The sequence below is a fragment of the Tursiops truncatus genome, chromosome 1 (genome assembly GCF_011762595.2).
Source record: "Tursiops truncatus isolate mTurTru1 chromosome 1, mTurTru1.mat.Y, whole genome shotgun sequence".
In the NCBI taxonomy this organism is placed as follows: domain Eukaryota; kingdom Metazoa; phylum Chordata; class Mammalia; order Artiodactyla; family Delphinidae; genus Tursiops; species Tursiops truncatus.
The window spans coordinates 141,910,399-141,923,214 of NC_047034.1; the positions used below are offsets into that span (position 1 = coordinate 141,910,399).

Here is a 12,816-nt window from a genome sequence, read left to right on the forward strand (position 1 = left end):
TTTTTCTTTTGCTCTACCCAGGCACGTGGGGACTTTCTTGCCTTTTGGGAGGTCTGAGGTCTTCTGCCAGCATTCAGTAGGTGTTCTGTAGGAGTTGTTCCACGTGTAGATGTATTTCTGATGTATCTGTGGGGAGGAAGGTGATCTCCGCGTCTTACTCTTCCGCCATCTTCCCCTCCTATCTGTTAATCCATTTTGAGTTAATTGTTGTATATGGTGTGAGGTAGGCGTCCAACTTCATTATTTTGCATGTGGATATCCAGTTGTCTCAGCAGCATTTGTTGAATAGACTATTCTTTCCTTATTGAATTGTTTTGGCACAGTTTTGAACAGTCAGTTGTCCATAGATGTATGGGTTTACTTATGGACTTTCAATTCTATTATATGTCTTAATATCTGTTGTACATTGTTTTTACACTGTTTGGATTACTGTAGCTTTGTAGTATGTTTTGAAATCAGGAAGGGTGAGTCTTTCAACTTTTTTTTCTTTTAATTAATTAATTTTATTTTGGGCTGCATTGGGTCTTCTTTGCTGAACACGGGTTTTCTCTAGTTGCAGTGAGTGGGGGCTACTCTTCATTGCAGTGTGTGGGCTTCTCATTGCAGGGGCTTCTGTTGTTGCGAAGCACAGGCTCTAGGCACGTGGACTTCAGTAGTTGTGGCGCATGGGCTTTGTTGCTCCGCGGCATGTGAGATCTTCCTGGAACAGGGCTTGAACCCTTGTCCCCTGCATTGGAAGGCAGATTCTTAACCAGTGTGCCACCAGGGAAGCCCTCCGTATTTCAACTTTGATATTTTTTTCAAAGATTGTTTTCACTATTATGGATCCCTTGCAGTTCTATATGAATTTGAGGGTCAGCTTTTTCCATTTCTACAAAAAACGCTGTTGGAATTTTGATAGGGATTGCATTGAATCTGTAGATTACTTTGGGTAGTATTGTTCTCTCTCTCTTTTTTAAAAATTTATTTATTTATTTATTTATGGCTGTGTTTGATCTTTGTTGCTGCATGTGGGCTTTCTTTAGTTGCAGCAAGCGGGGGCGACTCTTTGTTGTGGTGCATGGGCTACTCATCGCAGTGGCTTCTCTTGTTGCGTAGCATAGAGTCTAGGCACACGGGCTTCAGTAGTTGTGGCACGCGGGCTCAGTTGTTGTGGCTTGCGGGCTCTAGAGCACAGGCTCAGTAGTTGTGGCGCACGGGCTTAGTTGCTCCGCGGCATGTGGTATCTTCCCAGACCACAGATCAAACCTGTGTCCCCTGCATTGGCAGGTGGATTCTTAATCACTGCATCACCAGGGAAGTCCGTGTTCTCTTAATGATAGTAAGTCTTAGAATCTGTGAACATTTGATGTCTTTTCACTTATTTAGTTCTTTTAAAATTTCTGTCAGCCACGTTTTGAAGTTTTCACTGTACAAATCTTTCACTTCCTTGGTTAAACTTATTCCTTGATATTTTATTCTTTTGTACCATATCATAAACAGAATTATTTTCTTTCTTTCTTTCTTTATTTTTGGCTGTGTTGGGTCTTTGTTGCTGCATGCGGGCTTTCTCTAGTTGTGTGGAGCAGGAGCTACTCTTCGTTGCAGTGTGTGGGCATCTCATTGTGGTGGCTTCTCTTGTTGCAGAGCATGGGCTCTAGGCATGTGGGCTTCAGTACTTGTGGCTTGCAGGCTAGAGTGCAGGCTCAGTAGTTGTGGAGCACGGGCTTAGTTGCTTCATGGCATGTGGAATCTTCCCGGACCAGGGCTCAAAACTGTCTTCCCTGCATTGGTAGGCGGATTCTGAACCACTGCACCACCAGGGAACCCCCAGAATTATTTTCTTAACATCCTTTTCAGATTGTTCTTTGCTAGTATATAGAAATATTACTGAGTTTTGATCTTTTATCCTGCAACTTTGCTGAATTTATTATTATTTCTCATAGTTTTTGTTTGTTTTTTTTTTGTGTGTGTGTGTGTGAATTCCTTAGGATTTTGTATAAGATCGTGTCATCTGGGAATAGGGATATTTTACTTCTATTCCAGTTTCTATGTTTTTAATTTCCTTTTTCTTGCCTAATTGATCTGGCTAGAATTTCCAATATAATGTTGCATAAAAGTGGCAAAAGTGGGCATTCTTATCTTGTTCCTGATCATACGGTAAATAAAGGCTTTTATTCTTTCATGATTGAGTATGATGTTCTGGGTTTTTCATAAATGTGTTTTATCATGTTAAAGAAGTTCCCTTTTATTCATAGTTAAGTGTTTTCATCATAAAAGGTTTTTTTTTTTTTTTTTTTTGCGGTAAGCGGGCCTCTCACTGTTGTGGCCTCTCCCGTTGCGGAGCACAGGCTCCGGACGCGCAGGCTAAGCTGCCATGGCTCACGGGCCTAGCCGCTCTGTGGCATATGGGATCTTCCCGGACCGGGGCATGAACCCATGTCCCCTGCATCTGCAGGCAGAATCTTAACCACTGCGCCACCCGGGAAACCCAAAAAGGTTGTTTTTTATGTGTTGTATCTTTCTTCCCTGCTCAGTTCCTTCATTTCTGCCATTTGTGTTTGACTTTTTTGTGTTGTACTGATTTGATTCCTTTCTCATTTCTTTTTATGTATATTTTTTGGGTTTTTTTAGTGGTTGCTCTACGAATTACAAGTAACCCCTTCTATTTATAACAATCTAATTTGAATTAATACCAACTTCAAGAGTATACAACTATGCTCCTCTCTTTTTTCCTTTATGTTGTAATCACATCTTGCATCTTTATACATTATATGCCCATTAACATCATTTTGTAATTACTATTTTATGCATTTTTCTGTTAAATCATACAGAAAAAAGGAGGAGTTACAAACCGAAAGCACAATAATACTGGCTTTTATTGGATGGGCCAAAAGTTTCGTTCGTTTTTGTTCTGTAAGATGGCTCTAGTAGCACTTAGTTGGCTTAATTTCATTTGAAACAATTTTGTTAGATTGTATGTGACAGCTGTCATATCAGCGTGCATTTAAAAAAAGACTTCAAAATTGGTGAATTTTTGTGTAGCTATTTTAATATTGAAGATGGAGGGAAAAAAGCAACATTTTCGGCATATTATGCTTTATTATTTCAGGAAAGGTAAAAGCGCAACTGAAATGCACAAAAAGATTTATGCAGTATATGGAGAAGGTGCTGCAACTGATTGAATATGTAAAAAGTGGTTTGTGAAGTTACATGATGGAGATTTCTTGCTGGATGATGCTCCATGGTTGGGTAGACTAGTTGAAGTTGATAACAATCAAATGAAAACAGTAATTGAGAACAATCAACGTTATATATACCATGCAGGACATAGCCAACATACTCAAAATATCCAAGTCAAATGCTGAAAATCATTTGCACCAGCTTGGTTGTGTGAATCACTTTGATGTTTGGGTTCCACATAAGTTAAGTGAAAAAATCCTTCTTGACCATATTTGTGCATGGGATCCTCTACTGAAACGTAATGAAAGTGTTCCGTTTTTATAACAAATTGTGACAGGCGATGAAAAGTGGGTACTGTACAATAATGTGGAATGGAACAGATCATGGGGCAAGCAAAATGAACCACTGCCAACCACATCAAAAGCTGGTCTTCATCCAAAGAATGTGATGCTGTGAATATGGTGGGATTGGAATGGAGTCCTCTATTATGAGCTGCTTCTGGAAAACCAAACGATTAATTCCAACAAGTACTACTCCCAATTAGACCAACTGAAAGTGGCACTCTATTAAAAGCATCCAGTATTAGTCAACAAAAAACACCTAATCTTCCAATGAGATAATGCAAGACTGCATGTTTCTTTGATGACCAGGCAAAAACTGTAACAGCTTGGCTGGGAAGTTCTGATTCATCCGCCATATTCACAAGACACTGCACCTTCGGATTTCCATTTATTTCGGTCTTTCCAAAATTCTCTTAATGCAAAAAATTTCAATCCCCTGGAAGACTGTAAAAGTACCTGGAATGGTTCTTTGCTCAGAAAGATAAAAAGTTTTGGGAAGATCAAATTATGGAGTTACCTGAAAAATGGCAGAAGGTAGTGGAACAAAAGGATGAATATGTTGTTCAATAAAGTTCTTGGTGAAAATGTGTCTTTTATTTTTACTTAAAAAACCAAAGGCACTTTTCGGCCCACCCAGTATATTTACCTCTGTACTTACATTTACCAGTGTTATTTATTTCTTTGTATAGCTTCCAGTGACTGTCTAGTATCTTTTCATTTCTCATTTAGCACTTCTTGTAGCATAGGTCTAGTAGTGACAGACTACTTCAGCTTTTGTTTATCTAGGAGTGTCTTTATTTCTCCTTCAGTTTTTTTTTTGTTGTTCACAGTTTTTGTTTTTCATTTAAAGTATGTTATCCCACTGCCTTATGACCTTTATAGTTTCTTATGAGAAATTAGCTTTTAATCTTATTGAGGATTCCTTGTACGTGAACTACTTTTCTTTTGCTATTTTCAAGATTCTCTTTGGCTTTTGATAGCTTATCATAATGTGTTTTGGTATGGGTGTCTTTGTATTTATCCTTCTTGGAACTATTGAACTTCTTGAATATGTAGTTTCTTGTCTTTTATCAAATTTGGAAAGTTTTCAGCTATTATTTCTTCAAATATTTTTTCTGCTCCTTCTTTTCCTTCTGAGACTCCCTGTTATGCATATGTTGGTACACTTGGTGGGGTCTCATATATCTCTTAGGCTCTGTTCATTTTCCTTCATGCTTCTGAGACTGGATAATTTTAGTTGACCTCTCCTCAAGTGCTCTTATCTTTCTTCTGGCTGCCTAAAGTTGCTCTTAAATCCTGTAGCTAATTTTTCATTTCAGCTATTGTACTATTCAGTTCTAGATTTTTTCTGTTTTGTAAAATCTTTATCTCTTTATTGATATTCTCTATTTGTTGACATGTCATCCTTCTGGTTTTCATTAGTTCTTTTTCCATGGTTTCTTTGAGCTCTTTGAGCATATTTAAGATAGTGATTGAAAGTCTTTGTCTAGTAAGTCTGTTGTCTGTTCTTCCATCACAGACAATTTCTACTAATTTCTCCTTTGAATGGACCATACTTTTTGTTTCCCTGAATGCCTCACAATTTGGTTTTGAAAAATGGACATTTAAAATATTGCAGTGTGATAACTCTGGAAATCAGATTCTTCTCCATTACTCATGGTTTGTTTTTGGTTCTCTCTACGGGTTTTTATTTTCTGTTTGTTTAGTGACTTTTCTAAACTATATTTGTAAATTTTTTTCATCATGAGTGGTTTCTGTCTTAATCTGCTCTGGCTACCATAACAAAATACCAAAGAACATAAATCTATTTGTTCACAGTTCTGAAGGCTGGAAGTCTGAGATCAGGGTGCAAGCATGGTTGGATTCTGGTGAGAACTCTCTTCCTGACTTGCAGATGGCCACTTATCTCTTTGTTTTCACATGGCATTGAGAAAGAGATGAGAGAGCAAGAGCAGCCTCTCTTTGTCTCTTTTTATAAGGGCCACTAATCCCATCCTGAGGGCTCCTCTGAGTCCAAGTTCACTCTGCTCGCCACATGACAGGCCAGTAAATTGGGAGACGAGGTGTTGAGACAAGGAATAGCGACTTTATTCGGAAACCCGGCAGACTGAGGAGGTGGCAGAATAATGTCTCAAAATAACCATCTTATTGGGGTCTAGATGCCAGTTTCTTTTATAGAAGAAGGAGAGAGGGAGAGGACGCGAGGAAGTAAAGTAAAAAGGCCATTTATCTTGCAGAATAGGAGGGGATGTGTTAATTTCTTCTTTTCTGCAGCTGTTCACAGGTGGGCAGGGTCAGATTGTCTCCCTTTGAGCTGAACAAAGGCACTTTAGTTTAACATTCAGGCAGAGGCACAGGGTTCCCTGAGGCAGGCCATCATGTATGATCATAATAACAAAATCAATGAAAAGCAAAGGTTAAAGTCAAAGAAACAGATACAACATGGAGTCAGAATTGGCTCTTTGCTGTTACACGCCTTTATGACCTCATCTAAACCTAATTACCTCCCAAAGGCTCATCTCAATGTATCATCACGCTGGGCCTTAGGGCTTCAACATATAAATTTGAGGGGGGTGGGGGAACATAAACATTTAGTATGTAACAGTGTCTGAAATCTCTTTTTCTTTAGTTGTGGTCTGCTAGTGTTGCGAGAGAGATTTCCTGAACGTGTAGAGTAGAAAAGAAAATAAGAAGAAAGAAAAAGAAAGGAAGGAAGAAAATCCTTTTCTAGCCTTTGTAGACTGGCTCTGTGTTGGGGCACTCTAACACTCAGCTAGGCTGTTTAAAACTCTATGTTAGCCTTCACTTCCTGCTTTTGCTGAGCGTAGAGATGAGCCAGTAGTTTTCTCTGAGTAAGTGTCCTGCCTTGGACATATGCATGCCCTTCTGAATTGCCCAAATGTTTTCCAGTGCCCTAATTTCCCAAAGAAACTCACTTTGCAGCTTTTCCTCCAGGTTTTGGACATTTCTGTTGTTTGACTCAACTGTAATATTTTGTCCCAGGTGGCAGTGGAGTTTTCATTTGCCTTAAAGTGTTTTTCTTTTAAGTTTATTTATTTTTGGCTGCTTTGGGTCTTTGTTGCTGTGTGTGGGCTTTCTCTAGTTGTGGTGAGTGGGGGCTACTCTTCATCGTGGTGCATGGGCTTCTCATTGCAGTGGTTTCTTTTGTTGCGGAGCACGGGCTCTAGGCACACGGACTTCAGTAGTTGCAGCACACGGGCTCAGTAGTTGTGGCATGTGTGTTCAGTAGTTGTGGCACGCAGGCCCTAGAGTGCACAAGCTTCAGTAGTTGCAGCACGTGGGCTCAGTAGTTGAGGCACGCGGGCTGTAGGGCGCTCAGGCTCCAGTAGATGTGGCGTGTGGGCTCAGTGGTTGTGGTTTCCGGGCTCTGTAGCCCATGCTCAGTAGTTGTGGTGCATGGGCTTAGTTGCTCTGTGGCATGTGGCATCTTCTCAGACCAGGGATGGAACCTATGTCCCCTGCATTGGCAGGCAGATTCTTAACCATTGTGCCAACAGGGAAGCCCCAGCCTTAAAGTATTTTTGAAGAATTGCCCCCTGCTAGCTACTTTGCTGTCTTAAGTGAGATCCAAGTCGATGAAACAAAGGAGAGTGCCTTCAGTCAGTCCTTCAGGTAGCCTGATAGGTCACAAGAGACAAACATTCTTTGAGAACAAAGTCTTCTTGGCTCCCTCTAGAACCAGGGTCCAGGGTCCAACCATTGGAATGTAGGCTAGTGCATTCAAGACTGCTCTTGAGGCAAGAGTGAGGAAGGGGAAATAAAAATGCCTCAGGGTTTTCATACTGTTTTTACAATAAGTCACCTTTTTCTTGTTTCAGCATTTGCTTGGTTGACCTATAGCTTTGGCTGTTTTCCAGAGTTTTGGCAAATTTGATTCTGACAGTTTTTGACAGTTTTGACAGTTTTCTCAATTTTTTCATGTTTCTATGGAGGGATGGGCTCTTGGAACTATGTCCTCCACTGTGTTTTGGTTTTTTTTGAAGACAAATGGTGATGTCATTGAAGGAGGTGTACTTTTGCTTGTGCTTTCTGATCATTGCTGCTGTTAGGCTTGCTCTGCAGTCCCTGTAGTTTTTCTTTCTGCTTCCTTCTGTGTAACTTCTGCCCCTACCTTAACTGTTCTCGGTAGCTTTTATTAGTACTTTCAAGCCTTTGGTTTATCCTTGTCTTTTCATGTAGCTTAAGATGAAGATTGCATTTTTAAATGTCTTACTTGGTTGCCTTTTGTTGCTTTTTTATGTTATTCAGGGTTCAAACTGTTCCTTTACCCTGCAAAATTCCCTCTTGGTGTTTGTAGTCAACCCCTATTCCCACCTGATAACCCTAGTAATCATTAATATGTCTCCTGTTCTTTTAACTTTGTCTTTCTAGAATGTCATGTAAATGGAATCATACAGTGTGTAGCCTTTTGAGTCTCGCTTTTACTTAGCATTTGAGGTTTATCCACATTGTTTTGTGTTGTTAGTAATTTGTTCATTTTTGTCGCTGAGTAGTTTTCTATTGTATGAATGTACAGTTGAAGGCCATTTGGGGTGTGGTCTGTTTTCAGCCATTATAAATAAAGCTGTTAAAAACATTCATGTATAATTTTCATGTGAACATAAGTTTTTATTTCTTTTAGATAAGTACCTAGGAGTGGGATTACTGTGTCATAACTTTCTAAGAAACTGCTAATCTGTTAGCACTGTTTTCAGAGTGGCTATATCATTTTGCTTCCTCCCCAACAGTATATGAGAGTTCCAGTTTTTCTGCATCCTTACCATCACTTGATATTGTTTGTATTTTGGGCTTTTGTCACTCTAACATATGGAAATGGTATCTCTCTGTTTGTTTTGCATTTCCCTAATGACTAATGATGTTGAGTGTTTTTTCATGTCCTTATTCTCATATGTATATCGTCTTTGGTCAAGTTTCTGTTAAAATCTTTTGCTACTTACAATTTATCTAAACTGAGTTTTGAGAATTTAAAATTCTTATATTCTGGTTATTAGTCCTCTGTTACATATGTTTTGCAGATATTTTCTCCCAAGCGTGTGGCTTGCCTTTTCATTCTCTTAACAGTGTCTTTCGAAGAGCAGTAGTTCTTTTTTTTAAAAGCTTCTCTTTATTAATTCTTTTTTGGCCTCACCACGCAGCTTGTGGGATCCTAGTTTCCTGACCAGGCATCGAACCTGGGCCCTTGGCAGTGAAAGTGCGGAGTCCTAACCACTGGACTGCCAGGAAATTTCTGAGTAGTAGTTCTTTTTTTTTCGGTATCTTTTTTTTTTTTTTTCCCCAGTACGCGGGCCTCTCACTGTTGTGGCCTCTCCCGTTGCGGAGCACAGGCTCCGGACGCGCAGGCCCAGTGGCCATGGCTCACGGGCCTAGCCGCTCCGCGGCATGTGGGATCTTCCCGGACTGGGGCATGAACCCGTGTCCTCTTCATCGGCAGGCAGAATCTCAACCACTGTGCACCAGGGAAACCCTGAGTAGTAGTTCTTAATAAAGTCCACTTTATCAATTTTTTGGATTGTACTTTTGCTGTTGAATCTAAATGTCACAAAGATTTCCTTCTATGTTTTTTTCTAGAATGGAATTAGAAATTGAATGTCATATATGTAATTAAAAATTTTTTAGTATCCACATTAAGACGTGTAAAAGAAACAGGTGAAATTAATTTAAACATTTATGTTGTATTTAAGCTAATATATTTTAAATGATCGTTTCAACATTTATTCACTAGAAAAATTATTGAGATACTTTACATTTTTATTTTTGTACTAAGGCCTACACTGGTATGTATTTAATGCAACACATGTTAACTCAGTTGAGCCACATTTCAAGGGCTCATTAGCCATATCTGTCTAGTAGCTACCATATCTGACAGCACAGATCTAGAGGCTTTGTAGTTTGGGGTTTTACTTTAGGTTATTTATTTATTTATTTAGGTATGTATGTATTTATTTTCCACTGCGTTTGTAACTAATATAAAAAAATTTAAGAAAATAATTCATTCTCATTTCTCCAATGGCTCTCATCCCTCCCTCTTGCCCGCACAGCTCCTGACCTATTTCCTCAGGGCCAGTTCAAATATGAACCTGTTCACTGCCATTTTCATAGAAAACAACCAGTGCCAGGGATGTAGGAGAAGAAGGTTGGAAGTGGGCAAGAGTACTGCCCAGGTTGTATCCAAAGGTAGGCCAAGTGGAGATTCACAGAGTTCAAACAAAAGGGCTGGTGGCCTCACGGTGATGTAGTCTAAGTAAAACGGGCTGGAGACGAGATAGGGTAGGCCCATCAGACGCTTTAGAGGACATCTCTTGGGCCTGTGTCAAACCCAGAGAAACTGACACTAGAAGAAGAATGGGGAGGGCCCGGGAGGCAGTCTTGTGGAAAGTTTCATAATTCTCCCATGTTGGGAGGTGGGGAAAGTCTAGAGGGTACCAGTGGCCTCACTCAATTTGGCAGAAGAATGTACTCAACTGTTGGAAGTCACAAAAATGCTGTGGACACTGAAAAAGGCTACGAGGGGACGTACAGTTTCACAAAGTGCACTGACCACAGACCATAGCAGTGGTGATCATGCTATTGACACACAAATTACAAAACCCCAAAACAGGAAGTGTAGCCTTTTAGGGAGTAACTCTGTACCAGTCATTTAAAATTGACCCCAGGTCAGACAACCTGATGAGTTTCACAGAGCAGGTGACAACATTGGGGGTAGGGGTTGTGACATATAATGGACTGAAAGCAAGCAGCTAGAAGAAGGGAATGGTAGGAAACTGCTCTACGGCTCTCAGGAATCAAGGGCAACACTGGGGGCTCGGTGGACAGATGAACAAGAAACAGCACTAAAGAGGTTTCCTGTTCAGCCGTCCATTGGCGAGGGGGAAGAGGATCCAGGAGGCAGTTGAATGGAGCAAAGATGGGGTCCTGAAGATGAGGCTCTGGAAGCTGGATCAGAAGAAAGAGTGCACACCGTGCACCAGTGATGAACACAACTTTGGACCCCACATGGGGGAGGTGGCCATGGGGATAGGTGTCACTGACTGAGGGTGGTAGTTGGAACAGCCCCACAGTAGACATCACAGGGCCACAGGGAAGTATATTGCCACTAGGTCACAGAAGGCTCCTTCAAGCCTGGATGGGAAGGCACAGTCTCACAGAGGAGGTCCATGGACTCTGCGTGGTAGAAGGCACAGAGCTCAGTCCTCATATGGACAGTGGACCTTTTTGGCAAAATGCCGGCAGACAGGGTGGTTGAATCTGACTTCCATAACCTGGGGTCCATCCTTGGATGGGCAGGTATAATTTTTTTTTTTTTGCGGTATGCGGGCCTCTCACCGTCGCGTCCTTTCCCACTTTGGAGCACAGGCTCCGGACGCGCAGGCCCAGCGACCATGGCCCACGGGCCCAGCCGCTCTGCGGCATTTGGGATCCTCCCGAACCGGGGCACGAAACCATGTCCCCTGCATCGGCAGGCGGACTCCCAACCACTGTGGCACCAGGGAAGCGCTGGGCAGGTATTCTTGATAAGAGACCAGCTCTTGAGGCTTTGAGGATTTCTCCGCTCTTTGTGTAAGCCTCCCTGGAGGGATCTCCATGGCCTGGTCCAGGAAAAGGAAGTTTAGCATTAGCCCCTCCACCAACTATGACCATATGAGCCAGATTTGGAGCTCAGCCCTCCCCAAATTCGGCCTCTGCTCCAGGGAGGAGGTGGGAGACTCAGCAGTGGTGGAATCATTGGTCCCCTTGACCCTGGAGGACCTCTGTGAAGAGCTGATTTGGGGTCACCAGGGTTTCCATTGGTCATGATGGGAGGGCCCAGGAGGCTGGGTGGTCTGATGGGACTTTCATCCCTCTCCAGTGTCTTCCTGTTCTGGCAGTGGGGGCTGCTGCTGACTCTGCTTCTTGCACTTCAGCATTGTGGTTGTGGCAATGGCTGCAGCGGGGTTTTCGTCTGTTATTATTTTGAGTTAATTTTTGTATAAAGTACAAAGTACGGATTGAAGTTCATTTTTAACACATGGCTGTCCATCAGAAGCTCTTAATAAAGTTGTTCTGGGCAGTTAGAGATATAGAGATCATCCTGGGCTCCAGAGCTCAGCATTTAAACATATTATATTACTTTATTGTCTTTTATTTCAGTGTAATGTAAATTTACATTGTAATTAACAATTTTCAAACCGTCTGTGTAAAATGCTTTGAAGTTTTAGGCATTTAGTGTATTGGCTTTATTCATATACCTATTCAAACTTAAATTACAACATTATGCTGTTTATTTTTTTTAACACTAATTAACCTCTCCACTCCCAAAATCCTATCTAAAATTCTTACTTTGTTTTTAGGCTTGTACTGGCATTGAAAACATTGATGAAGCTATTACGTTGCTAGAACAAAATAATTGGGACTTAGTGGTAAGTACTTTCTTTTTTCAGCTTTATTGAGATGTGCTTGACATATAAGATTGTGTAAGTTTAAGGTGTACATCGTGATGATTTGATATACATATGTATTGCAAACTGATAGCCACAGAAAGGTTAGTTAGCACATTCATCACCTCACGTAGTTCTTTTTTTTTTTTTTGGTGGGAACTTTTAAGATTACTCTTTTAGCAACTTTCAAGTATACAATGAGGTATTGTTTAACTATAGTTACTATGCTGTACATTGGATCCCCAGAACTTATTCATCTTATAACTGGAAGTTTGTACCTTTTGACCACCTTTACTCATTCTCCACCCACACCTGCCAGCTACCAGTTTACTCTGGTAAACTTATGATTCTTATGATTTGGTTTTCCTTTTAGATTACACATATAAGTCAGATCATGCAGTATTTGTCTTTCGCTGTCTGACTTATTTCAAGTACTTTTTTCTTTATATGACAAGTAATGAAATTCTATGTATTCTTGAATGTCTTTAACATTCCTTATAGGTAGTTCAGTATACCATACATAGGCCGTCTATAATTCTAATCTGAAAGACTAAAATCTAAATGTCGTATTTTTAATATGAAGTTCCTATTTAGTTTAGTATTAGATTAATAAATTATTATGAAATCTTAGGTAATTTAAGTTATTTTTAAACTTCTCTTCTCTGAATGTATATTAAGGTTTGTCTTCCCCTGTAGTATTGTGGTGGAGATTGGAAGGAGAGAAAAATCAGACTTGTTTGAATGTCTGCGTAACTCTACCTGATGTTTCGCCTTCATTTCTTGGGGTGGGGGTGGGGAGTCTCACTGATGATTACTCCTTTCTAAAGCTGTTAAAGAAGTGGCATTCTCGGGCTTCCCTGGTGGCGCAGTGGTTGAGA

At 40.7% G+C, this 12,816-nt stretch overlaps 1 protein-coding gene across 7 annotated transcripts in view; it reads left to right on the plus strand.

Annotated features, from left to right (window-relative positions):
• FAF1 (Fas associated factor 1) overlaps positions 1–12,816 on the plus strand; it is a 494,094-nt gene that overhangs the window by 89,053 nt on the left and 392,225 nt on the right. For 6 of the 7 annotated variants that reach the window (XM_073789929.1, XM_019937835.3, XM_073789930.1 and 3 more), the window contains exon 2: positions 11,852–11,920. The exons of the other annotated variant lie outside the window; for it this stretch is intronic. In XM_073789929.1, coding sequence (XP_073646030.1) covers positions 11,852–11,920 — 69 coding nt within the window. The remainder of the gene's footprint in view (positions 1–11,851; positions 11,921–12,816) is intronic. 7 annotated transcript variants of the gene reach the window in all.